Genomic DNA, 26,816 nt, shown 5'->3' with positions numbered 1-26,816 from the left:
AGCGATTTCGTCGATTAAACTTGTCCAGTCCGACCAGACTCATAAAGACCCATTCTTCCAGCCACACTCTCTGTGGCATTTGCGCATGACTGCCACATCGGAAGAGCTCCGCCTGTCAAATTATCATGCGAATGAGCTTTCCAGCGCATTTATCACGCCCGTTGGTGTCGGTTGCCTAAGGCGCGCGTTTCTGTTGACTCAGATTTTGACCCCATGTACGTGGCGACAGCTGATAGCTTTCATCTGGAGACCGCCCCTCACAGGTGGAATCTGCCGTCACCTCACTCGTTCCAAGCTGCACGAGGAAGCTTGCTGATTAGTTGAATATGTGAAAAGTTGTGACACACTCCTTCCTCATTGCGTGCCTTTTTTCTAGTAACAGTCCTCTGTGGCGAGAAACTCTGCAAAATGTGGGCGTTGGAACCTGCCCGCAAGAAGTTTCTAATTGTTAGGAGTAGGAAGTTGGGCCACACTTTCTGTATTTAGTGTTTTTTGTGTTGTCTTTTTCTGCTGTCTTTTCTTCTCTTTCATATTACGCTATAATAGCTGTGCCAACATCTTGCCTTGTTGGGAACCCAGTTGGTGACGAATATTACTAGGTGGTATTCTAATTATGGCAGCGTGTAGTCCATGACGTTGGGGCGAAGCGGCGCAGCAGCGATCATTTGAACGGTATTCGTGACTTGCCGGGACTGCAAACTGATTTTGCCACTAGATCGTCTGAACACCGTAGACAAAATGAAGGTAGTTTTGCTGTGATCCAATACCTTGAGAAGGGTCCCACCGGCAGGCTAATGCCAGACACCAGGCACTGGTACTTCCATTATGACAGCATATCAGGCATAGCAGCATTGCACGACTATCGTTGTGCAAAAAGAAAGCCTTCGACAAAAAGATGGACGCCAGATGATTCGGCCGGCGCGCGGTGCGGAGTCAGCGAGCCGCGCGTGGCGGCCGCCCGGCCCCAGCCACCGAGGGGACGAGCCCCTGCCGGGGCGGGACTCAGTCGGGCGCGCTGTCGCCGGGCGGGGGCGCAGCTCGAGGGGCGCGGCGGTCGATACGCCCCGGCCGACACACCAGACGGGCTCGAAAATGACGCACCGAGAGGACGCGGCTAAGAGTCCCACCATCACTCAGGTCACACTGGCGAGCGTTGACCTGAACGCACGGGCAGAGCTTCCCGTAATAGACTGAGGCGTGGAGGCCCGCCCTATCCATGGCCCTTCAGACATTATGTAATAAGCATTGGGGGAAGTCCTAACTTATCCCCCATCAGAAGCTTTAAAAGAAGAAGACCTTCCACACAGAAGGAGACCCTCCATGTCCCCGGGGATGTACAAGATTGTTAGCCGGCCGTTAAGTGAGCCGACCCTAAGAACAGGCACCGGTCTAGGGCGGCCGTCGGTGCTCGCCCGCGCCACAGCTGCCCGCAGCTCATGCAGACAGCAGCTGTCAGGTCTTGACGCCATCGGCCGGGTACTGCTGATGATGGATGAGTAGGTGGCCAAGCTGGACAGGGCCCTGCCAGATATCGTCTGCGCCTTACAACAGTATCGCAAGTCCAAAGTCGAGTGCGACGTTTGCATCGCACTGTTTTCTTGCTTTGTTCCATCAGGTTCATGGCCATGTCCTTTGAGGTGACGGCGGAACAGCTCTGCCTACCACGAATTTAGGCCCTCTTCTCGGGAGCACGTTTCCAGAACTACTCCCAAATGCCATTCGGTCATATGGACGTCCAAGTTTGGCAGATACTTAAACAACTTTACAAGGCTGTCACCTCCCTACTCTCTCAGGAATGGCTCGCAATCACTGGACAGTGGAGAGTGGATACTGGATCAGAGTTCCTGAAAGTGCGCATGAACGGCCAAATCGGCATTTTTACTTGACTGGCATGGAAGGTTTGGCTGGCGCTGTGGTCATGACAAATCGACAAAAAATCGGTCGGACACGACCGGCCGTGTCGTAGCATTGTACGACACGACAGAGATATTTCCGGATGTGGGTCTGTCTGTAAAAAGACCGGAAGCATTCATCCGACGCGCTTTGGAATCGAGTTTGGGTGGTTGGGTCAGTGTATGTGCAATAAGATTCCGTAATGTTGCAGTAAAACCACTTAGAATGAGTTTCTAAAATAACTTCACTAGCCAGAACTCTAATGGGCTGAACACGGCCAGGAAATCTAACGATATTACGGAGTGTCTCAAAATAGATAAAAATGAATGCGCTTAACTGACAAATGACGGATACGGAAATGGATTAAAAGGCAGCCAATGGACCGTCAAGCAAAAGTAAACGAGTCTCATCAATTCGGGTGTTACTTGTTAAGCTGGTGCCCGGAAGCAGTTAGATTTTAAACAGCCATTGAATCTGGAGAAAATGCTGTCGCTAGTTCGCTGGTTGCTCCGCTGGTTTCGTCACGCAGCGAGTGACAGGCGCAGCAACCTGGGCCACAGACACATCAGCAAGAGAGCTCTATTCCCATCTTAGCAGTCGTATTTCTGGGACGAAAACAGGCAAAAGTCTGCACCGCACGGTCACGTCACGACCATGCGCAGCACGTCAACACATCCTCCCTGCTCTTCTACAAAACGTGCACTTGCTTATGATTCATTGTTCCTTTTTTCAACATCACCGGAACTGGAGGCTGAACTGAATCCCTGCAAGCGCCGGACTGTTCATATCATCCTTTGATCGCGTGTTTCATTACGCAGTGTGTCCCCGTTGAGTACAGTAACCCTATACTCTAGAGGGCTGAAGATCCGGCGAAAATTGTAGGCCATCCACTGTCACACGACATGATTTGGCGCTCGCAAAACTGCGCAAGGTGTTGCTTGGTGCTTGCGCTCATGTATTGTCGTCTACCGGTGACCCGTCCGGGGTGAGCCACACGGTCGACGTCGCCAATGTCAGGTCATGTGTGCGCCAGACGTTGCAGTTTTTGGTCGCGTATACCACGATAGTTCACGAACAAAGATTAAGTATTAACCGTAACCGTATGCAGGTCAGATCTGCCATTACGGTTTTACTTGTGTTATCTCTCGTCTCATAGGGTTTATGTGGGGTGCCCAAGTTTGCCTCGTAAAATATCTGGGTCCCGACCACTTTACCGGATGACCGCGCCGGCTCGGCTCCCCCTTGTCAGTCCACCAGCACGAGCTCGCAATAGGCCTGCTGACCATGTGAACATGAGACACGACAGTGCGAGGGCGGGGTGTGATGACATCCAGTGTGGAGAACAGAGCTATTCAGCGGCGGCGGACACTTCCCGCGTCTTTCCCTCTGTCGATCAAATGACTGGATGACGCTCGCCGTGCTGGGAGGGATTGTGCGCGTGTCGACGCTCCGCCGGCTAGCGCTCGCGGACGCACCTGTCCACACATCGCCGAGCCGCCTCCGCCCTTTTTGCGTCCAAATGGAGAGCTCTTTGCGTCCGGGCCAGCCGATATTGCATCAGCGCTGCGTCCCGCCGGAGGCCATTTCACGCGTCCGCGCGATGGCGCACGTTGTCGCCAAATGGTGAAACGGTGTCCTCCGGCCTGACGCGGCCTCTGGAGACACGGGCTGGCCCGAGCTGGGCGGACGAGCTGCGACGCGCGCGCTGGGTGTGGACGCCAGCTGGGCCTGGCGCCGCTGGCTGGCCGCCGGCGGTGGCGGCCGTTCCGGCGCAGCCGGCCACCCCACGCCTGTCGCTCGATGACGCATGATCGAGACGCTGTTGAGCAGAGCGTTCCCCTTGGAACCGTCAATATTGGAATTGATGGAACGGTTCCTCGTTCAAATAAAGTAAAACAAAAACAAAATACTCAAGTTAGTGCGCTTTGAAACCAGCTTTGCATTCAAAGGAGGTAATTATATAATGCTGCACGTTTTGCAAAGGGAACTCAAAATAGCTAATTACATTCACAATCATTTTCATCAGTAGATAAAACTGCGTGAATGGTCACTGGGACGTGCCATCGAAGACCCAGTGGTTTTGAACTTGGGCCACAACGGGTCTGAAACCCAGCATGCGTGTTAGGGCCTACCCAAACAATACTTTTGGAAAAGCGTAGCTCCATAGGGCTGTTCTGGTTCCCCAATTCAAGACGAGGTCGATGGTGCTATCTTTGTCAAAAATTCGTATGTGCCTAGAAGGTCCTAAAAAAGAGCTTAAGGTTTGGTAGTTTTGAGCCGTTATTACCTGAGGGCGTCGGCATTGCGTAATAAAGACATAAACATCGACTTGAGCACTTAAAACAAAGCCCTTACCACTCTCTTATCATGCCATTTCCACATTTCCGATCCTTACATTGACGAAGGCGGGTAGGGTGGAGAGGGAGCAGCAATGCTTAAATATGAGAACATTTTAGTAGCGTTGGTATAGGTGTCAAACAAATCCTTGCATTACTTAATGAATCGGATGTTAAGTGGTGGGAGGCCATTTTACTCCTCTTTAACCCCATCTTACCAATCTTTCACTAATCTATCCTCTGTTTCACCAAGAAAATAGAATAATCGCGTCATGTAGAGTAACAACATGTCTGCAAAACAGGCCTTGGCAGTACATCACTAATGCATCGAAACACTATAATGAACACATCTGGGGTCGTTCGTCCCCGCTCATGTGTATCTAGTGCACGCTTTCTGAAAGTGCCGATCTTCTTCCGGTGAGCTCCCGTCTGCTGCACAAGCCCCGCAGCCGACCGCCGCCGGTTGAAGTGCCTGCGGAGATGTTAATAAGCGATACACCTTTCTCTGCAAAATCACTTGTAACTTTTGCACACCGCCCAAAATCACGATGAAACGGACAGCCGTCGTTGGCTACCAATTCATCGATTGGCATGCCTGGCCGACGGTCGATCCTTGGATCCAACATCGATCCTCTTGAGCTGGAATACCAGCCAGGAGAGGTCTACCAGATCCGACCGTTCCGTATCTTAGGAGACGAACGGTGCAGCACCATCAAAATCCTTCGTTGCTGGTAAAGGCAACAACATCAAAACTATGGCTGCTTTTTCATTAGCGCTGACGTCACCCGAAACCAGACGAACTCGACCATCTGGGGCTTCACATATGTCCAATGGCGGCACATGACGGCTAGCGCTGTTCCAACGAGGAGCCTCTTAACCGTTCGGTAGTGCAGCAGGCTTGGGTACAGCCTCAGGTCCGTTCTAGGGTCGTCAGCGGGCAGTGTATCCGGATGGCTGTCCGCCCCGATGTCCCCTAACGCGCCTAGGCAGGACCTGAAGCCGTGCCAAGACCCACTGCGTTGTCAACAACAACGTGGTTGGAGGAGTGTTGGCCGTGGCGCATCTGCACTTGACCTATTGGAGGTCCGAGACAGTCGCGTTCTGTCTGATGACATCAGCCATGGTTAAAAAATAGCAATAGCTTTGGAGCCTTTCTCCATGCCGGCGGCGAATTAGTCTGAGGATGGTGCGCCATTCGTCAACTCAGAGAGAATTAATTAATCTGGTTTATGGGTCCTGTTGGCTGATATTCCAGCTTATTCAGATCGAAACTAGCTGTTGGCTAATCAAGCCAATTGATGCATTGAAATCCAACAACGACTATCCGTTTTATCTTGATTTTGAGGGGTGTGAAAACGTTACACACGATTTCGCAGGGAGGGTGAGCAAATGATTGAGATCTTGGCAGGCATTGCAGCCGGTGACAGGATCAGCTGCAGTGTCTTCTACGGAGGGTGGAAGCCCGTCGGCAAGACATCAGTGCCTCGATAAGCGTCGTGCCCTGGACCCGCTTCGTTGTGCAGTGACGTATAATATGTGTCCGTAACGACCCTTTTACGTAATGATTATGTGGTGTGAATGTCTCCTTGCTGCATCGATTTTTATTTCACATGGCTTGACACTTTCTGCTCTCCTGGTCGAGGTAAACAAAGGACAAAGGTCAAAATGAGCTCGGATGGGGCTAATAAAAAGGTCAGATGATTTTACACCACATTCGTATGCAACCGTCATGCCACTATCCTTGCGAGGATTCGTTTGGTATCCATTTGGATGCGGTTCAAAATATTGACACCTTTAAGGATTGCTGCCCTCCAAATCTAAGAATCGATCAACTGCGAAAGCTTTTCTATGATGTTTTTAAAAGCTAGGACATTGGCGGTGGGTAGCCTAAGGTTACCTCAAGTTGCCACAGGCATTACGAAGTGGCGCGCTTTAACCTCCACCTACTGAACTCCATGCGGACAAAGGAAAACTAATCAGAGGCGACGAAATGAGAGTCGACGCACTAGACCCAGTCTTACGAATCAACCGCAAGAGTTAACTTGCATTAATGTGCGTTAGATTCAAACTATGCATGAACAGAAAAAGTCGTTAATCGTGAAATATCAGCTAAGAGCACTCCAGCCGCCGATGGCGAAGCTTCGTTCGTTCGACGCGGAAACCAGGTTTCTCTTTTTAAGAAGTTTTTACAAAATCGCTGTTCTGTACCATGCCTTCATTACATTTTTACCAGCTCGTCCGGGCTCTCTTCAAACGTTTGCATGTCTGCTGAGTCGAGCTGTGACTGATGTTGCCTCACGTGGCGGGAGCCTTTGATGCCACAGAATATTGCTTGTTAACGGCCTATGCTCCTGCAAAATATCTATCGAGTGCAGTGTGACAAGGCTAGCATTTATGGAATCTGACATCGGGGTTCCTGATCTTTGTTATTTAGCTTTGTCTGTCTTGTTACATTAGAAATTTCCCGTTTTCCAGTTCGGGATGCCTGAAGCTGTGCACGGAGGGCATTCGTGGCTCAGGGCTGCCGATATATTACCAGCGGGCTGGCCAACCGTCATCGCCCCAACCGCCGCCAGCCGCCGCCGACGTCCACCGTCTGACTCGAACACAGCAGGTAATCCCGCTGGCATCGCAGGCTCTCACCGGATGTCTCGAATGCAGCAGGGAATGTCGCTGGCATCACGGGCCCCCATCGCCTAGTGATGCTCTCTGGCTTGAACGCATCATGTAATGCTGGCATCACATGCTCTTCCCGCTTAGCTCAAACGCGACAGGAAATGCCACTGGAACCACAGGCTTCCACCTCATGGCTCAGACACATAAGGTAAACCCACTGGCGTCCTGTCTCCCACCGCCGGGCTCGAACGCAGCAGAAGCAGCTGTCAACGTCCACCCTCCGCCAGACTCAGCCACGGGAGGAAATCTCAGTACTGTTGCAAGCACCTATGGTCGAAATCGCTGATTTCACAGACATCCACGCGCAGCCTGCATAGGCCTTAGTTATGGTTCGGTCTGAATAAGAGCCGTTTTGGTCAGCCATGACTGACTGGAACCCAGCAGGCGGTCTCACACCCAGGCTGGTTGCGGCTAGCCGGTTTTTAGGTCGCCCAGCCACCGACCCGGCACCATCGGCCAGCCGGCATCCAGATTTTAGGACCATGGCTGACTGATAATGACTAATGCTGATAATACATAATGCCGGGTCTCAGAATTCGTTTTACTTCTGGTGTGGAATACACATGCATCGTCAATTTTCTAGATTTAATCTACCGATAAATTAAGAGCTAGCATTCAAAGATTCCAAGAACAAAGTCCAACATTTCGACAAATTTCCTGCGGTTCGCCAGGTCCTTATGAAACTTCTCATCGTCTTGCCAGACAATGAAGTAGCCGGAGGGCTGCTCGCATAAACATAACCACGCCTGAATATCACTGGTGTCTTTCTCTGTTACGGCGCAATTTAACATAATCAAAACTCAAAAATAGACCAATCAGCATTAAAGTCCCCGGAGTGCGAGTTTCGAACTCACCGCCCTCCGTGATGGTCATCCCCATGGCGATGGACGTAACCCCGCCTTGCGTATTGCCGAGGTCCGTTATGTTTTGATGCCAGTTCCTATGGTCATAGCACGAAAATCGCCAAATCTGCTTGAAAGGTTCTGCAGTCCAGTGTCCAGTCCAGTCCAGTCCAGTCCATCAACCCCAGTGACGGCTATGCCCAGCCGCATGATCGCCTGGGTAGCATTTCGTAACGCTTTGAAATATGTTAATGTAGAAAAATTACCTTCATCACGTAAAGAAATAATCACTTTTCCCCTACACATTCAGTTAGTTTTCCACCAGCCTCGAGTTTTCTCTCGGTTACGTCTAGGGGCTCTCCGATAGGATCAGTGGTAGCGTGTATGTGTTTCAATCATACGAAATCGTTAAATCCTATAATTGCAGTATATGCATAGAAGCGCTAATGGAGTGAGCTTAAGCACGCCACAGATTTTTCAACAGCTCGCCGAACACCCCACGGCCGTCCCCTGCGGCTAGCCCGTCGATCGGCGGAAAGTCCGCTAGCTGGCTACCAACTCAGCTATTAGCTCGAAACCAGCCTCGCTTACTCACATTACAGGTAGCCACACTAAGAGCCCGTCTCCACCGGAATAGATGGCCATTTGCGGTGGAAGGCCTGGCGGATCCCAGGACGTTTGATGTTTGGGATGGAACTTGACGTATATTGAAGGGGCTCTGAGCTCTCACTCAGTGGCCCTGTAGTTCGGTATGGCGCCCATGACCTATGGAGGTTGTGTAGAAAGAATCCCGGTAAAATCCCCAATTACTGCATCATTAAAACCACTTGTCATTGATGTAACCACAAATACAAACTAGACGCTGGTAGCCTCCGCCTTACAACCAATGAACCACATCTCACTTCAGCGTCTGTAACCCGAGAAGACCACGGCCACGTGCCTAATGGCTTATCTCTAGAAGCGCAGACAAGAAATCATGAGCTGCGCTGTCCGAACTGCGTGGTCACTCGATCAAAGGCCAAAAGCTTTTGCAGAGTTGTACAGATGAAAGTGAAAACAGGTGATACAAAAGAAAGGTGGAAATTACAAGAGGATGTTATGCCACATCCTGCCCTGCGTTTCACTTCTCGCTGACTTGGTGCCGGGAGGTTACATCGCCCCTCTGTCGGAACGGCAACGGTCCCGCGGAAACAAATAAAGGCTCCGTCGCTTGGCAACGAATAATCTCACCGGAAAACAAAGCCGAGGGCAAAAACAAGCACTCGCGGTAATGCAGCCAGCGAAGGTGAGTTTACGAAAGAAGTACGGCGCTAACTTGACCGACATAATCATATTACTCTGGGTAAACGCATTACCCAAGTGGCCTTGGTGCTGGCAATTCCTCTTCGGTGGCGTTCGTGTAGCTAATCGGAAAGCGTTCAGCCTGGATACTTTTTACGTTCCACCAGCCCTTTGCCCCATATGGCAGCCGGGCGAGAGGCGGATGGCTTATCTCTTTGTTGGCGCTCGTCACAGTGCTGCCAAAGTTGCTTCGTTGGCGCGTAAATCGATAGATGGCGCGGCGCGGCCTGTACTCTCATCCGGAATATGAGGGCAGAGGTCAGTTTGCCGCGCCCGCTGCTCTGCATTGCCCACGGTTATGAAGGGCACATACGGGACTGGACACCCATTGTCATGCGTTGGAGCCATGTCTTGCGTTTATTGCATAACATGATTAGCGTAGGTACTGTTCCCAGTCGCACATTTTGGCCCCGCATTAATCCCATTTAAAGGTTCCAGGTAAAGAGCAGAGGTCAAAAAGCGCGCTGGGCTGTCTACCAACAGCTGTTTTCGGGCCCACAGCATCTCTTGCCAGCCCATTCAAGAAGACTGGCTCTTCAGATTAACTTCTGAACATTTTTAGAGTTTAATTATATTCTATACGCATGAGCACAAAAACCAATAATAAGCATTCTTAACTTTCATTACAAACAACCGGAAAATGAAGGTATTCTTGGTGTTAGCCAAACCTGTCTTCGCAATCATTTTTCATCAACCATTTTGCGGCATCCATGCTTACCATCTTCTTCCCGCTCCCAAACCATAGTTTGTGAACAAAGCAAGGCTTGAGCCATGATTGCTGACGGTTTACCTATTGAGTTTTGTTTTTGGCATACCCTCGAAGAGACACACATCATATTCACCCCTTAACTTTTCGACGTGATGGGTATGACATCCTGGGCTCATGCGTCTGGGCCTTCCACTCGCGCGATGCGAGGTCAAGAAAACCTGGGCCTAACCGTTAATGAACAAACAAGGGCGGGTGGACAAGGTCTTCTAAACCCCACTCCGATGCCCCAGCCAAACGCTCCGGACTTCCCAGCAGTGCCCGTCACGCAACGACCTTTTTCATTGCATTGTGTGATGCGTGCAGCATCGGAACAAAACGGGTAGATTTTTCTTCATCCACACACTTACGGGCTGTTTAAAACTTTGATTGATAGCTCTTCTTCCAAAGAGCATTTATTTGAAATTGATGTCATAAGATATCGTCGCGTTATTACTCCCCCCCCCAAAAAAAAACAAAAAAATGATACCGGGTGCAAATTTCGCATGGGTGATACCCCGGCCGAACACCATTGCAAGTTGACCATTCCACATTAAGTCCCTTGCGAACCCTGCTCCTGTTCCGTCCGGGTGCTCCTGGTCCTGTCTCCTCCAATCCTCTGCCCCGATACAACCTTCGCCACGCCGAGGGGAGGGGACAGAAGGAGAAGCGGGGCAGAACCAGTGGAATGTGCACGGGGACCCGACTGTCTGACTGTTTCCGGAGGGGGAAGGGGAGGACATGTAAATCGGGTAAATACGGGAAAGGCACGGGCGGTGAATAGCGCTGGGTGATCGGGCCAGCTGAGCGTGCCGTCCCCTCGGTACCCAGAGGGTTGACAGCTCGGTCACGAGAGAGAGAGAGAGAGAGAGAGAGAGAGAGAGAGAGAGAGAGAGAGAGAGGAGAAGAGAGGAGAGAGAGAGAGAGAAGAGATAGAGGAGAGAGAGAAGAGAGAGAGAAGAGAGAGAGAGAGAGAATCTCAGATAGAGGAGAGAGAGAGAGAGAGAGACTAAGAAAGAGAGGAGAGAGAATTAGTCTAAATTTCTACTCGAGGAGAGAGAGAGAGAGAGGAGAAGAGAGAGAGAGACTCTCTCCTTTTCTCTTCTAGAGATGAGAGAGAGAGAGAGAGAGAGAGGAGAGAGACTGCGCCGCCGCATACGCGTGTGTGCGGTGGCGCAGTGATAGTGGAGCCACCACTGCTCTCACTGGAGCCAGCGGAGCAAACTTAGTTGTGTTTTCTGCAGATGCGTGGTTTGCGTCACTTCAAATATTATGCTCCCCACTAATTACCAGCTATCACGAAATACATTATTGCGTTCTGTAGTACCTGCATTTGATCCGCACCATTTGGAGCGTAAGAAACTTAATGCGAGGTTTGCACGGTTCGAGTGCGAGAGGATCACGATTTATAGATGAGAAGATACAGGCATGTATATTTGCAAGTTGCAACGATTTTTCTCGCATTTGTTCTCTCGGTAAGTAGCATAACATGCCATTATTGGAACCCAAATATGATAGTTTTTATTGCTAAAATTGGGCTTAAGAATAGTGTCCCACTGCTGCAATCTGAGCACATGCTTTCATCGAAGGCCAAGCGAGCAGTATGCCCATTCAAGCAAACCTGTGTGCCATACAGATGCAGCTCCCGTTAAAGATCACGCTACCGGCCCAGCGTCACAAATGTCACGTAATGATGGCGTGGGCTGAACGCTTGGTCGCAGTGAAAAAAGGTCGTGTAATATCCTCAACTGGTCAGCACAAATCTGCAGCTTTGGTCGTACCCACTTTAGTGAAGCATTCGACACCAATGCTATCTTGCGTGCATCAGATGTGGTGTGTGAATGGATGTTAGCCATCTACTGCATTTCCTTATAGAACAGCAATAAGAATTAAAATATGTGGGCTCAACATGTAGTCCTAGGCTGGTGAGCTATGCCCTTTTATTGCAATGGGGAAACGAAAAAACACCTGCTAGCCTAATAACAACCCTGTGTGTAATCTACATCATAAACGTAACTTTAGAAGGGTTATACGACATCTATTCAGGGAAAATAGGACCAAAAGCTTCCAAAAATAGTAATGTAAGCAGACATGTTGCGATTTTTTGGGGACATCTATTCATTGCTGGACCAAAACAACCCATTTTGTTTACGAAGTAAAACATTCCTTGCAGCACAAACGTTGAATAACCATATCTTCAGAAATAGGTGGCATCCTTTTGAAAAAGACTGCGATGCAACCCCAGATATTTCCCATTGACTACCATTGCGATGCGGTGCTTGTTCCTTCCCAGAAAAATCGACTGGGTTTCGCGATGCAATCATCTTTGCAATGCCTTTGATCTGCACCGAAACAACGCTAACCAGAAAAACTGGTCCACTGTAACAGATCGGACTGCGAAATCAGAACATTCTGCAACCCAATGTGATATCTATTCCGCACCTCATTAAATGAATTGCCAATCATTCTGCAGGCCTCATACAAGAAATGCAATTAAGATTCTGCAATGTTGCAGTTTAGCCCTGTGCATCCCTGCACGCCGCACGGTCATGATGGGGCAGACGCGCAGGACCGCCGATGTCTGGCTCCACGTGACCGGAGCTCCGGGTCCGCACAATCTCTTAGCCAGCTCTATTCTTGGGTGTGGTACCCAATGTGTTTGTGGCACATCCCCACGTCCCCGTGGCGTATTTGGCTCCACAGAGTAAGCGTTCGAGCGACGCAGACGTGGTGTGATCGTGACGCAGGGCTCGGTACCGTGGGGCGGCTTCACTCCCAGAAGACCTCCCAGCGGCCTGGCCATACAGACCGTGGGGCGGCTTCACTTCCAGAAGACCTCCCAGCGGCCTGGCCATACAGACCGTGGGGCGGCTTCACTTCCAGAAGACCTCCCAGCGGCCTGGCCATACAGACCGTGGGGCGGCTTCACTTCCAGAAGACCTCCCAGCGGCCTGGCCATACAGACCGTGGGGCGGCTTCACTCCCAGAAGACCTCCCAGCGGCCTGGCCATACAGACCGTGGGGCGGCTTCACTCCCAGAAGACCTCCCAGCGGCGCGGCCATACAGACCGTGGGGCGGCTTCACTCCCAGAAGACCTCCCAGCGGCCTGGCCATACAGACCGTGGGGCGGCTTCACTTCCAGAAGACCTCCCAGCGGCCTGGCCATACAGACCGTGGGGCGGCTTCACTCCCAGAAGACCTCCCAGCGGCCTGGCCATACAGACCGTGGGGCGGCTTCACTCCCAGAAGACCTCCCAGCGGCCTGGCCATACAGACCGTGGGGCGGCTTCACTCCCAGAAGACCTCCCAGCGGCCTGGCCATACAGACCGTGGGGCGGCTTCACTCCCAGAAGACCTCCCAGCGGCGTGGCCATACAGACCGTGGGGCGGCTTCACTCCCAGAAGACCTCCCAGCGGCCTGGCCATACAGTCAGTCAGTCGAACTATGTCGGTGGGCCGGACGGTGTGGCATTGGAACACTTTACTTCTGCTGCAACGCACACGTTCCGTGATAAGTTTTGCTCAAAGCGAGCGCCAGCGATTGGCTGGTTCCGAGGCCGTAGGACTTCGTTTCTAGGATTTACGCCAGTTTCAACATCCAATATTAATAAATGGGGCGCGTCGACTGCAGCGGTCCTTTAAGGCCGCTTGATGTTGCAGAGTTGAGACAAGTGTGATGCTGCCTCTCGTCACATTCATCTTGGTTTGCCCTTATTTCACTATAACCGAGCTTCTCAAAGTGTGCCTTCCGCCCGCCCTTGCAGGACGGAAACATTACCCCTAGATCATCACTGTCCAGGATATCCTCTACCTGCGTAAGTGCTGTTGCGTCGCTGACATGCATCAATCGATATCATCATCTGATGAAAATAAGTAGTAATACAAGACCCTGCGCCTTTGGACACCTACGAAATTACTTGGCCATCACAGTGTTGGTCGCTGCATCCCTGCAGTTGCTTGTTTGTTCTGTTAGCTTGTTAGTTGTATTATTTCGTGGTACACTTAAACATGGAAGCTTGCGTAAAACTAAGAACGGCATGCTTGTACAAATGTATAGACATTTTGATTTTGCAATAATAAGCCATGCAACGTGAAGTAACGTGCAACGTTATGCAACGGTAAGTTAGTCCATATCCGACGTGCATATATTACGCACCTTTGTACAGTGTAGGTTCTCCACGACATCCCAGCGTATATGTCGATGTAATGTCCTTCAGTTCAGTCAGTGCTTATATATAACCGCACATAATGTGCATTTCATATACAATTTGGCAATTCAGCCAGCCGTACCACGCCCAAATGTAAGTTTTCGTTCATATTAGGTGACGGAGCACCGGATTTCCGCGTCAGCGCTGTTAGCTCATATCGAACGTCGTTGCTGATACCCGAAGCGACAGCTCAATTTGGCCACTTTCGTGAACCCAAACCAATTAGTCGTTTTTAGAGCATGTTTGTGTACATATGCGGCTGTAGCAGAAAATAAAAAGTCGCTTTCCAGTATCTTGCACATCCTGCGAGCTGCTACAAGGACATCGAGCGTGTCCGTAGGACAAAGTTTTTGGGACCGTATGCTTTTAGCACCAACTCCTAACTCCACAGGTGCTCGCCAACCATGCGTGCCCTTCTGCGGCTGAATTTCCCTGCCGTTTCGTCCCATTAGGCAGCCATGATGAATGCATGACCTTAGTCCGAGCCCGAGTCAACTCAGCGCGGACCAAATTAGTCTCGTAAGCGTCGTATTTGCATCGCCGTCCACAGGGCCCAGTTCTGCAGTCTTCTCTCCACTAAGCCCCACAGTTCTGCCGCAATCTTCCCAATAGCTGACTGTGGCACTTTGTCCCGCCTCGCCTCGCAGTCGCATTGGGACCAGTTATAAACGTGCTCACTGCCTTCGTCGCACTGCGTCTGACCCCTTGCTTCCTCGGCAGCCGCCGGTGGCGCCGCCTAGCGGCAAGTGTCGCATCCCACCGCCGCTGGAGTCGAGTGTCGGCCACGAGGGCCAGCGCTGGACCGACAACGTCGTCTACATCTCGGGCTACAGTCCAACGCTGGAGCGGCGCCGTCAGCCGGGCGCGCCGCCGGCGGTGGCCGCCGAGGCGCAAGACGCCACCGCGTACCGCACGCTGCCGTCAAAGCAGAAGCGCCTGCAGCAGTTCTACGCGGCGGCGAGCAGCGCCGAAGTGGGGCCGTGCGCACCGAGCGCAGGTCAGCCCCCCCTCCCCCTTGCCACCCGGTGTCTGCCTCGCGGCTGGACTCAGCGGCGCCGGCCCCGCCCGGTTGTCGGGGTGGCACGGTGTCGCGCTGCAGCAGAGCGTGCGCTTGACCCCCCTGCTAGAGCTTTCGTCCTATCGTGCTCTGGGTACGACATACTGGATATTTGCACGCCTTCTGCGAGCGGATTGCAACGCAGCCAGGTGCTGTCAGACGACTGTTCCGAGCCCCCTCGGTTTCGAGTCCCGCAAGAGCAGCCGCAAGGCCTCGTCTTCTGTACTGACGGGCTTTCCTCAGTTATACGGCATTGGATGTGGCTACCACTTGGCGGCCGAATGACTGCACTTTTCGTTACTTTTCTTCTAAAACTTAAGTTAAAGAAATTGTTTGCAGAGGCCAGAAAACTTTGCCCCGCCAGACCAACGTCATGGGGGCCTGCAGATTTAGCGGTCATTTTTCCAGGAGCCATGTTTGATGTTTGCAGTTCGTGTTTGCAGTGCCTCCATAGGAGTCCAATAGAGTTCGACGAACTGTTGCTACTTTCAACAGAGAGATAGCCTAGCCGCTAGAGAACGATATCCAGAGCGTGCTGAAATCTAGCCTGCACACATGAGATATTGGTGTCAGCAGGCGAGGTCAGTCCCGAGCGTGTCGACCTCATGCTGCTGGACGAGGAGATGCGCACTCGCAGCCTGCCCTCTTGGATGAGAAACAAGAACAGGGGCAAGCTCCAGGACGCCAGCCAGCATCCTGTAAGCTCCATTGTCTTGTGTGTGGTGCAAGTAACGAACCTATCGGTAAAATCATTTCGTACTGTTTTAAAAGGTGGATCTTGCCCGGCTATGCTACCGTCACCTCTTATACGCTACATTATTGCGTAAGGAAGTTATAAACATGTAATGTGTATAAACAGTGTTTTTTTCTCATTAAGGAGCGTTAAAAGTTAAAGACTGTGTTAATTCTGCTGATCTTTCTAGCCATTTCAAACGTGCCCGTAACGTAATAATCGGAATCTGTCGGGTCTGTCGAAGGGATAAAAGCCTGCCGTTTCTGCACCCAGCTGAGCTTCAGTCACAAGCAGCGCAACCGGATGGGCAACGACGCGGCGTCGGTGATCGCACGCGCCCGGACGCATTACCCGAGCCGCTCCGGTCAGGAGCCCACCATCGTTTACGACGTGCGGACGGCGCTATAGCGGAGCCCCGGCCGGCCCGGCGGCGGCTCCGCCCGAGGTCTGCGGACGACGCTATAGCGGAGCCCTGGCCGGCCCGGCGGCGGCTCCGCCCGAGGTCTGTGGACGGCACTACAGCGGAGCCCCGGCCGGCCGGCGGCGGCTCCGCCTGAGGTCCCCTGCTCAGGCCGAACCCCCCTCAGAGGCGACTGGCGCGCGCCTACGACGTCACAGCAGCGCCCGGAGGTGGCAGATCGAGCGAGAGAGGACAGTGAGGTTGTGTGCTGGCACACCTGTGACGTCAGAATAGATTCGAGATGACACGCGCCTTCGGTGAGACTGGGGTGAGATGTGAGCAGGTGGCGAGCAGGTGAGTGTGAGCGATCTGACTCGGGAGCGCGGACGGTCGCGGTGGGAGACTATTGCAATGTATGCAGTCATATCGAGGTCTGATGTGTGTTGATTGTCTCGAGTCACGCAGTCTGGCACCAGGCACGGGTCCAAGCTATGCCACCGGTCTTCACTCAGCTCATAGCGTTGTGTGACGTCCCTCCTCCGGCTCCATGTTCCTGCTCCCTATCGTTGTCTGCGCCTGTCGCCGACCACCACTGGCCGGCGACCACCACCTGACACTCCCCCGGCCGGCACCCCCTGCCCTGTCAAACCCGTCACCACGGGGCCAGAATTGGCGCCTCACTTATGTTGAGCAACCCAGACTCGACCCGTCCAGCTCTGCCGGTGGACCGAGCCTGGGGCCCGCCCCGGCCCCCGTGCGCCCCCAAACAAAAGCCCGCCCCGACAGCCCGGCAAGCCCGGTCCGAGCCGGTCCGGTCGATCGGATCAGGCTGAGCCCTTCAGAAGGCGGCGTCACCAGCAGGCCTGTCTTCGTCACGTCCATCCAGCGCCCGTTACGGGCTCGTTGTACGCCCCGCCGCGAGGAATCGCGCGCAGCACAGACCGTCCCTCGCGCATCCCGCCCATTGCGCCGCATTGGTCGTCACACTTCGCCGACCTGGGACGGGCCTGGGTGAGCCCGCCGGCTGGGCTGCGGTCCAGATGGGCCGAAGCGCCGCTTTTCACTGCCCTTGAGCCCGTGTGGGAATGAGGGGCGGCGCAGCAGTGGCGTCTGTGACGCTCGTCGGGGTGCTCTGCGTGGGCTGGGTCTTATCTGGTGCGGCCTATACGGACCTTAAGCGTACACTCAGAGTTCAGTTGCGGTCGCCGACTTTCGGGAGGGGCAGGGGGTGTGGGGGTGGGGGTTGTCACTCACACCCGTATCAGACATTCCGCGCGGTGTTTGCTGGTGTCTGGGCTCTCGGGCCTAACAGGATGACTGGCGAGGCAGCGGCGGCGTGCAGCCTGTGATCAACTCGAAGTATGTGGACGGGAACAACGACATGACATCCATACCGTTCTCCAATCCAAACGAAACGCAGCGCCTGAGTATCAGACGCGAGCAGTCTTGTCCAGGCACGTCAGCAGGTCCAGTCAGCAGTCTTGTCCAGGCACGCAGCATGTGGTGCTGCCGCTTGCCAGTCGGGGTACGAACAAAAATACACAGGCGCGCACCGAATCTGAGCACTTGTCGATCCGCAGCTCCGTGGAGCCAGCTTCCGCCGCTGTCTGGTGATACGTGCAATGAAGCCGGACCGGGTATGGGCGGCCTGGGACTCCGCGATTGTGGTGAGACAGTATTGCCGCGTTGATCGGATGACGTCGGATGTTTGAATGATTGTTGTCTACCGAGCACAATGTCAAGTGCTTGTTCATGGCTTGTTTATACCTGCGGTTCTAGCTTTGCTGTATATGTTGATATGCATGTGTGCGCCCTGTTTCACATCACTTGTCGAATAAAACGCGCATTGAAAGTAACATCCATCATGCCGACTCGCCTTTGTAAAATGTCCCGCCACGTTTTCATATTACTTCGTCATTGGATGGTCAGAACAACGCTTTACCAATAAATGTGATCTTTGGACCCAGTATTTTCATGATGGAATATTTGCATCACGCGCCTCTGTTCGCTCGTCGTTTGGGGGTCATTGACCTGCCAACGCACGTATTGACCTGAGGGCTGAAGCAAGAAAGAACAGCCGCAGGCTGGGTTTCTCAGCGCAGGCAAGCACATCAGCGGAGAGGGGCCACATGCCGGCGAACCAGCGCCCCGGCTGATCACCGCATATCAGGGCGCGGGGAAGCATCCAGCTAAAAGGAACGTTTAAGTAGTAAACAAGGTGTAGGGCAACGAAGCCACAGCGGACGACACAAAGCATACTGGTATAACTGGCATAATAATTATGTCTTGCCCAAAACGACAGATAATATTCGCTGCGTAAGAAGATATGACGAAAAAACACCGCAAAGCAGAGCATCAAAATATTGCATGACAATAGATCTTTTGTTTCGCCGTTGTCTTGCGGCACATTTCGCTGAGACAAGGAACTGTCAAACCTTATTTGTGCCACTGTGAAATGCTCTCTGAACACGGCAGTTTAAATACAGCTTATACATTTTTCCCGTTCAGTCACACGTCTGGTGGCGGGTGGACACAGACCAGTGACGCGCTGCCGGTACTGTGCCCCTGCGGCGACACCCGGCAGATTGAGTCACACGTCTGGTGGCGGGTGGACACAGACCAGTGACGCGCTGCCGGTACTGTGCCCCTGCGGCGACACCCGGCAGATTCAGTCACACGCCTGGTGGCGGGTGGACACAGACCAGTGACGCGCTGCCGGTACTGTGCCCCTGCGGCGACACCCGGCGGGGCTAAAGTGGTGATCTGCACCGTTTCAGGCTATGAGCAAAGTCGATGATATTCTGAGTTATCGGTGATCCACCTTAGCTTTCGTCTTCTGACGGAAACTGAGATCAGAACCGTGTCTGAGTGTTCCCTTTCTCCGAAGCCTCCAGTGCATGCTATGCTGCCACATCAGACCGTCACCAGATGCTTCATGTCATGTTCATGGCCTTCATGACCGACTACCTGCAGCGTGCTTATGTACAACATATGGCCATGGGTGTTCCCTTCACCGCAGGTATCCTCAGCCCCACGCCAGACATTATCGCCGTTGAGGTTACGATGGGCAAGTTACGCTAGTTAGTTTACGGCATGGTACAGCAATATGTCGGACATTCCAAGCCGTTGACAGCGAAAGCGTTTGTCAGAGTGAAGCGACAATACGCCTGAAACAGTTGCTGCGGGCGAGGACAGGGGCGATAGTGAGCGAGCGGCCTGCCAAAGGCGGTTCCAACAAGACACATGGCGCTGCAAACCGAACCCACCCCCAGCCTACTTAGCCGGGCTCTTTTGGTGACGCCCGGCCAACAGAGCCACCCAGGGAGAACTGAGGAGTGTACGGAAGCAAATCCGGATAATCCTGCATATCCTCCGGGTACCTCGACCGCCAAGAGGGCATGCTATCGCTTTAGAAATTATGCACACAGTCCCGCTAAGTCAAATATTATTTGAATCATGCTTTTTGCTTGTGAAATGTGAGTCCGCCGTATGCTTCATTCGCATATTGCACAGCACCAGGTGCTCATTCCAGAGCTGCTGAGAACGAAACCGGAGCCTGCAGTTCTGCCTACGGAAGAGCAGGAAGAAATAGCCGTCTCTCACCTTGAGCAGTGCGGGCCCGGCAGACCGAGCGGTCGCAGCGGCTCTCACCTTGAGCAGTGCAGGCCCGGCGGACCGCGCTGTCGGAGCGGCTCTCACATAGAGCAGTACGGGCCCGGCAGACCGCGCTGTCGGGGCGGCTCTCACATGGAGCAGTACGGGCCCGGCAGACCGCGCTGTCGGAGCGGCTCTCCATGGAGCAGTAGGCCCGGCAGACGCGCTGTCGGGGCGGCTCTCACATGGAGCAGTACGGGCCGGCAGACCGCGCTGTGGAGCGGCTCCACCTTGCGCAGTGCAGGCACAGACCGCGCTGTCGGAGCGGCTCTCACCTGGAGCAGTACGGGCCCGGCAGACCGCGCTGTCGGAGCGGCTCTCACCTTGCGCGGTGCGGGCCCGGCAGACCGCGCTGTCGGAGCGGCTCTCACCTTGAGCAGTACGGGCCCGGCAGACCGCGCTGTCGGAGCGGCTCTCACCTTGCGCGGTGCGGGCCCGGCAGATCGCGCTGTCGAAGCGGCTCTCACCTTGAGCAGTACAGGCCCGGCAGACCGCGCTGTCGGAGCGGCTCTCACCTTGAGCAGTGCGGGCCCGGCAGACCGCGCTGTCGGAGCGGCTCTCACCTTGAGCAGTGCGGGCCCGGCAGACCGCGCTGTCGGGGCGGCTCTCACCTTGAGCAGTGGGCCCGACAGACCGCGCTGTCGGAGCGGCTCTCACCTTGAGCAGTGCGGGCCCGGCAGACCGCGCTGTCGGAGCGGCTCTCATGAGCAGTACGGGCCCGGCAGACCGCGCTGTCGGAGCGGCTCTCACCTTGAGCAGTGCGGGCCCGGCAGACCGCGCTGTCGGAGCGGGAGCGGCTCTCACCTTGAGCAGTGCGGGCCCGGCAGACCGCGCTGTCGGAGCGGCTCTCACCTTGAGCGGTGCGGGCCCGCAGACCGCGCTGTCGGGCGGCTCTCACTTGAGCAGTGCGGGCCCGGCAGACCGCGCTGTCGGAGCGGCTCTCACCTTGAGCAGTGCGGGCCCGGCAGACCGCGCTGTCGGGGCGGCTCTCACCTTGAGCAGTGCGGGCCCGGCAGACCGCGCTGTCGGAGCGGCTCTCACCTTGAGCAGTGCGGGCCCGGCAGACCGCGCTGTCGGAGCGGACTGGCCACCCGAAGCCGCGACAAAACGCCTACTGACTTTCACATATATTACAAATGGATGGCTCAGATCCCCGTCAATGGTACATCATTGCAAAACACTGATCAAAGGTTGCAAAATATTGCTGATTACTGGCTATGTCCTTTCAAATTCATCCAACCCGTACTTCCGGACACCAGACCGCAAACACAAACGCATACATAGCCCGGTACAGTACTTACAATGCAGCAGCGGCATGGTTCATTCCACACGGCAAATGACAGAAAAAACGAGTCACAGCGCCACGGCGCAAGGCCAATCACAACGTAGGAACACAACCGGGGGGAAAGACATGATGTGGACAGGGAAGGTAACCCACATTAGCGCGCTTCATCAACCAACGGCAAGACACGAGCCCGCATCCCAACACATAGAGTTCGTGCCCCAGCGTTTCTCGACAGCTGTACCTGACCCTGCTACACGGCGGGAAGGCGCGGCTTCCGCTCCCTCTGACTCTCCCTCAGCATGCGCTCTCGCCAGCCCCGGTCCGACGTCAGCTGACTCGTGACTTCCGGTCCTACGTCAGCTGACTCGTGACTCCCGGTCCGACGCCAGCTGACTCGTGACTCCCGGCCCGATGTCAGCTGACCTGTGACTCCCGGCCACTGACCGCCACGCGTATTTATTCCTGTATATATAAAAACGCCACTTATCGCCAAAAATCTGCTGCAAAGCTACCAAGTTTTCCGGCTGTGCTCCCTGACAGCTCCTGCTGTTAACACAAAATTGACCGGCATAATAAATATGGATTAAACACGGAAGTGGTATGCATGAAGAAGTAGGTGGTTTCGGCATATAACCAAAACCGAACGGAACAAGAACGAGCCAGGGAGCCGAAAATAAAACAAAAGCTAACAGGCATTGAGAAACATGTTTGTACTAACGTACTGCAGAATGATTTTGGATTTATTGGGCATGAGCGTAATCAAGACTGAGAGATCGCGGGAACCATGAAGACTAGAGAGGCGAGACTGGAATCTGGAGGCGACAACCTGAACAGAAAGTGACAGTTTGAGCCGGAATATTTACAAAAAGCAAGTGTTCTACAGGCAAAATGGGGGAAATAAAATCATACAACAGCACCGTGCTCCCTTGAATGTGAAACGGTGGTCTATGGTCGGCGCGGGCGATGGGCGGCAATCTACGATACAAGGCCCTATAATAACAGCGCTGTTGCGCTGTTATTATAGGGCACTGGTCGCCGCTCCGTCGCGCACCCACAGCGGTGCATGATGTATACGTTTGGTATTTTGCGGACCTGGCAGCCCAGTGAGAGGGTTTTTCTAAATTGGTAGCTTTGCAGCAGATTTTCTTCATCACTGACGTTTTTGTTTGTATCTACCGGAATAAGTTCGCGACTGCCACCTCAATAAGCTCGACCATGTTCTTACGCGACTTGACGAACACGGAGACCAAGTGGTCGGAGAAGCCGAGGGCCACGCCCTCGATGGCATTGAAGCCGAGGGAGATGACGCAGACCGGCGCTGTCAGCTTGACGTCCGAGACGCAGCTGCGGTCGGGCTCGCGCAGCCCCGGCACGCCGCGGTCACGCACGCCGGAGTGGAAGAACAGCAGCTTACCCGACTGCGTGCCGGCGACGACGAGCGAGCGGCGCGCGCACAAGCAGAGAATGTTCTCGTTAAATGCGGGCGCGGCCCGCACCAGCGGCTGGCAGACGCGGCCCTGGAGCCAGTAGGTGAAGTCGCGGTCCTGGTGCCAGTAGCCCATGAGCTGGCGCTGCACCAGCGTGGAGCAGAGCACGGTGTCGCGCACCACCCAGGCGGGGTTCTCGTACCGCAGTTCGGTGTAGGCGTCCGGGTGGCGGTGCCAGGCGGCCGCCGCCTGGTCCCACACGCAGAGCTCGCCCGAGCGCAGGAAGCAGACCAGCTGGTCGCGCCACAGGCTCCACTGGAACGCAGCGTGCGGGCAGTGCACGTCGTAGAGCGGCTCAAGACGCGTCCAGCGTTCGTCCACCGACATCCGGTAGACGGTGATGCAGGTGCGCTGATAGACGTCTTTCATGGTGGCCAGCTGGTCGCCGTGGACGCTGACGCGCCGCTGGCCCGACATGTTCTCCGTGCACATGAGGAGGCGCGGCGGCGCGCCGTCCAGGATGAAGTGTGTGTCGGCGCCGGTCACCACCAGCAGCCGCAGCCGCCACACGGGCACGATCTGGTTGATGTGCCCATCGTGCAGGTAGAGCCGGTGACTGGGGTTTAGGTCGAGCCTACCCTTCATGTTCTGCACGGTAAGCACGCCCTCCGAGTCGGCCGCGAACAGGCGAGAGCCGTCGGCGAACATCGCCAGCACCGTGAACGGAAAGTAGTGTGTGTTCCTGACGCGCCACGGCCGCTGGCAGCGCAGCTGCGACTGCATCCAGCGCCGGTACAGCTCGGTCCACCGGCCGTCGGCGTCCGGCTGCTCCCCGGCAAGCTCGTCAGCCGCCGGCGTAAGCTCGGTGCGCAGCTCCTCCAGCACATCATCTGGCACCTGGTTCTGCACCGATCTGCGGCAGAAGCCCTCAGACAGCTGGTGCCACAGCTGGCAGACCTGGCTGGCTGACATCAGGTCCAGGTCATGCAGGTAGCCCAGGATCTTCTCATGGAGCTCCACTGGTAGATTGAAGAGCATCATTTTGTTGGCCAGCTCAACTTGATGCAGCCAGAGGGTGTTCTGATCCACATGTGACCTGAGGATAAAAGGCAAATTGGATTCCTACCACCAAGACATGCACCTGCATCCCTAGAGTGGATTCAGAATCCCATAGGTCTTCATATTAATTGGTTCCTGGGTCCCAGGGTCCCAATTAAAGAGATCCTGGGGTATTTTTGTGCTGCAGACACATTTCTGCAACAAACACTAAATTATAAAGAGATCAGGTAGACCATCAGTAATCACCAGACATACTAAATAATGTCCACGATAAGCATTAACTGCTTTGCAATACACCAAAACATGGGATATGTGCAGTCCAATAGCAAATCAGTTTATTGAACTATCACTGAAGTATTGGCAGACCAAGGAGGAAATAAATTAATCTCCCATAATGTTGCTTTAGCAGAAGTCATAGCTTTGCTCACAAGATATCATCCAGGAGCCAGGACACTGAGTTATGCATTCTAAATTGCATGCAAATTACTGCTACTTGTTTCCTTGTGGAACTCTCATGAATAACCAAGGATGCCAAGGAGCACACAAAAAAAAAACAGGAAAAGATATGAGGCTATAAGTGTCTTTGGTTCTTGAACTTGCTAGTTTTAGAGTGTCTTTTTATCACTTTTCCTGATGGCAAAACATACTAGTGACTAGGCCACAGTCTGCTATTTGAGTAAAGCTGTTGTTAAAGCAGGAGAAATGTTAAGTCATGACATTTTATACTGTATTCTCAATATCAAGCACTAATCACCTGACTGAATAAAATGCATAGTGTGCAAAGGGCACCATAGACACCAAAAGCAATAGAACAGCAGAACTAAAAAGAGCACCAGCAAAGGTGACATTAACTTCCCTGTACTGCCCTACATACAAACTGACAACAAAACCAAAAATACAACAGTTTCCACCATTCATGTACTGATAATGCCTTAAACAGTCTACAATCACACCAGCAGAACCAAAGGTACCAGGGGTAACTTCAACCAAACTTGGGAAAATGTCAAACCATTGACAATTTAGCATACTTAACATTGTGCCATCTGTACCAATAACCAACCATAAAAACACACAAGTTCAGAAGGGGGCAGGGAGCAGCATAGACAACCGGAGCGATCGAACAACAGAGGTTGGAAGACCAAGGTCTCTGCCATCAGACGGAATCGGTTGCCTTCTAACCCACCCCCCTCACACACAACACACACGCAAAACACGGCTGACACACAGACCGAAAACGACCTCGGTGTTCTTTACCTTCCGGCCGACAATGTTTGCGGAGGGAAGAGCGTCGGCTTAACAGACCTAAGCCGACGCTCTTCCCTCCGCAAACATTGTCGGCCGGAAGGTAAAGAACACCAACGACCTCCGCTTCCACCAACCACTAGCTGATAATACCTGACACAGCCTGCTACCACACGAGCGGAACCTAAGGCAGCTGAGGCAACATAGGACCTCGCGCCCTGATTGGGCCTTGCTTTCTGGAATTCAAGAACCGATACCGCGACAACACACACCCAACCGTCGACGAACAACGTGTGGTGAGGGAAAGGGTTGCCAGGATACGAGCAAGCATGGCTATAAACCCAGACCCCTCTAAACTTATATGGAAGCCTAAGACTGCGCCATAGGCACGGAATGTTCTTCACCCGTTAATTCACCATGGGAAAACAGCCTTATCCAGAACATCTAATGCAGTGCGGCAGACAGAAATTCAAGTTTGCAGTGGGTAAATCGGCTTCAAGCAAGATAAAACAATTTTCATTGCTATGCACAACGATATATCTAGACAAATAGGCAGTGAGGAATGAATCCGCATTATTACATCACTGCCTGAACGATCAAGACCAGAGATGAATAGGAACAAGGCTTGATATTGTACCATATTTGAAATAATCTCCATTCCAGCCACCCTGACCCGTTGACAAAGACTTGATTGGCAAGATTTCTATCAATGAAATAGCCATTTGCCGTAGTGTATAAAACAAAACTACCTACCACAAACGTGGTGTTAAATTTTGTTACCGTACGAGGCCTCCAAGAAAACTACCACATTTCGCTTGATATACCCCATGAATCGGCTAATGTGACTCGTAGTCTTCCCACGTTACGAAACACTTCTTCTTTAGTGACGACATTGGGATAATCGTTGGGCGCCTCCACATTGCAAAGGCGGCCTTTGTGCATAGGCCATTAACACATACAAGGACAGCAAAGGTAGATGAACTTCCTGTCATAATTGGAAATCAGTTTCACTTAACACTTAGCTTTGTATGAAAATAACAATGTTAACGTCATATCTGTCACGCATTTCTGACCGGCGATCACCCGACGGCGAGCACAGGTGCAGGATTATACCATAAAGCGGTAACGCAAAAATTCTTTCAGAACTTCTTCAGAAAAATGTTTTTCACACACCACCATAGGGCTAATCTCATACCACCAGTGGAAGTGGCAAGACCATGGCCCTCCGTACACGGCAAGAGAGTAATTTTGCAAAATGAATATAGGGCTGATAGGTTAAAAATGACGTGCCCTGCCCGCCAAATATACCCGAAATGTTTTTCTTTAAAAGTCTGACACACTTGTTCCTTTAAAGGTGGGGCGCTGAAGCTCATGTGGGGGGGGGGGGGCAGGGAGGTTAGATTCCTTACTGAATTATTGTGATCGTGATACTCAATGATTACAATCTGCGGAGGTAGACTGCTACCCAATGACATAATACAGACTGCATTTGGTAGCAATACATTTCCGATTGATGTCTACGGCAACCGCACCGATGTGTGGCCGAGCAGACAAACATGGATGAACCAATGGCACCTCCCGCTGGTTCCCACCGACAAATTGGTAAGTCTGGTCGATTTTCTCACGTTGTGTCAGCGTTTTCGGGGAGATACACAGGCTTAAAAGTATTATGGTTTTGTGTGGATGCCTGTCACGGTCGCATATGTTTTGCATAGGGTGACGAAAGTGCGCAACTCATTGGCGGCATTGCTGGCGCATCTTGCTTCATGAGCTATGGGCCCCGTGTTCCCTATTTGGCTGGTAATTTTTTCGTTAAGACATGTTCTTTTGTGTGTCAGGGTGCAGTCAGCCAGCGGAGGATTTAAGAGAATTATCTGAAATGCCGGAAACTTTTTAGTATCTGCACTCTGCACTGCA

The 26,816-nt window shown here is 53.1% G+C and overlaps 2 protein-coding genes across 2 annotated transcripts in view; one reads left to right on the top strand and one right to left on the bottom strand.

Annotated features, from left to right (window-relative positions):
- Positions 1 to 16,240, top strand: part of LOC119101075 (uncharacterized) — a 31,764-nt gene extending 15,524 nt beyond the window's left edge. Inside the window, exons 3-6 of the mRNA XM_037224329.1 lie at positions 6,705 to 6,843; positions 14,763 to 15,039; positions 15,676 to 15,797; positions 16,106 to 16,240. Of these exons, the coding sequence (XP_037080224.1) occupies positions 6,705 to 6,843; positions 14,763 to 15,039; positions 15,676 to 15,797; positions 16,106 to 16,240 (673 nt within the window). The remainder of the gene's footprint in view (positions 1 to 6,704; positions 6,844 to 14,762; positions 15,040 to 15,675; positions 15,798 to 16,105) is intronic.
- Positions 16,241 to 21,007: 4,767 nt separating this feature from the next.
- LOC119101669 (uncharacterized) lies at positions 21,008 to 25,181 on the bottom strand. Its single transcript, XM_037225082.1, has 2 exons — positions 25,053 to 25,181; positions 21,008 to 23,694 (listed from the first exon to the last, which is right to left on the bottom strand). The coding sequence occupies exon 2, from the start codon at positions 23,637 to 23,639 to the stop codon at positions 22,344 to 22,346; it is 1,296 nt and encodes a 431-aa protein (XP_037080977.1). The 5' UTR covers positions 23,640 to 23,694; positions 25,053 to 25,181; the 3' UTR covers positions 21,008 to 22,343.
- Between the last annotated feature and the right edge of the window lie 1,635 nt (positions 25,182 to 26,816).

Source organism: Pollicipes pollicipes, unplaced genomic scaffold, assembly GCF_011947565.3.
Source record: "Pollicipes pollicipes isolate AB1234 unplaced genomic scaffold, Ppol_2.1 Scaffold_4881;HRSCAF=5763_pilon_pilon_pilon, whole genome shotgun sequence".
Lineage (NCBI taxonomy): Eukaryota > Metazoa > Arthropoda > Thecostraca > Pollicipedomorpha > Pollicipedidae > Pollicipes > Pollicipes pollicipes.
This window is presented reverse-complemented; position numbering and strand designations above follow the sequence as displayed.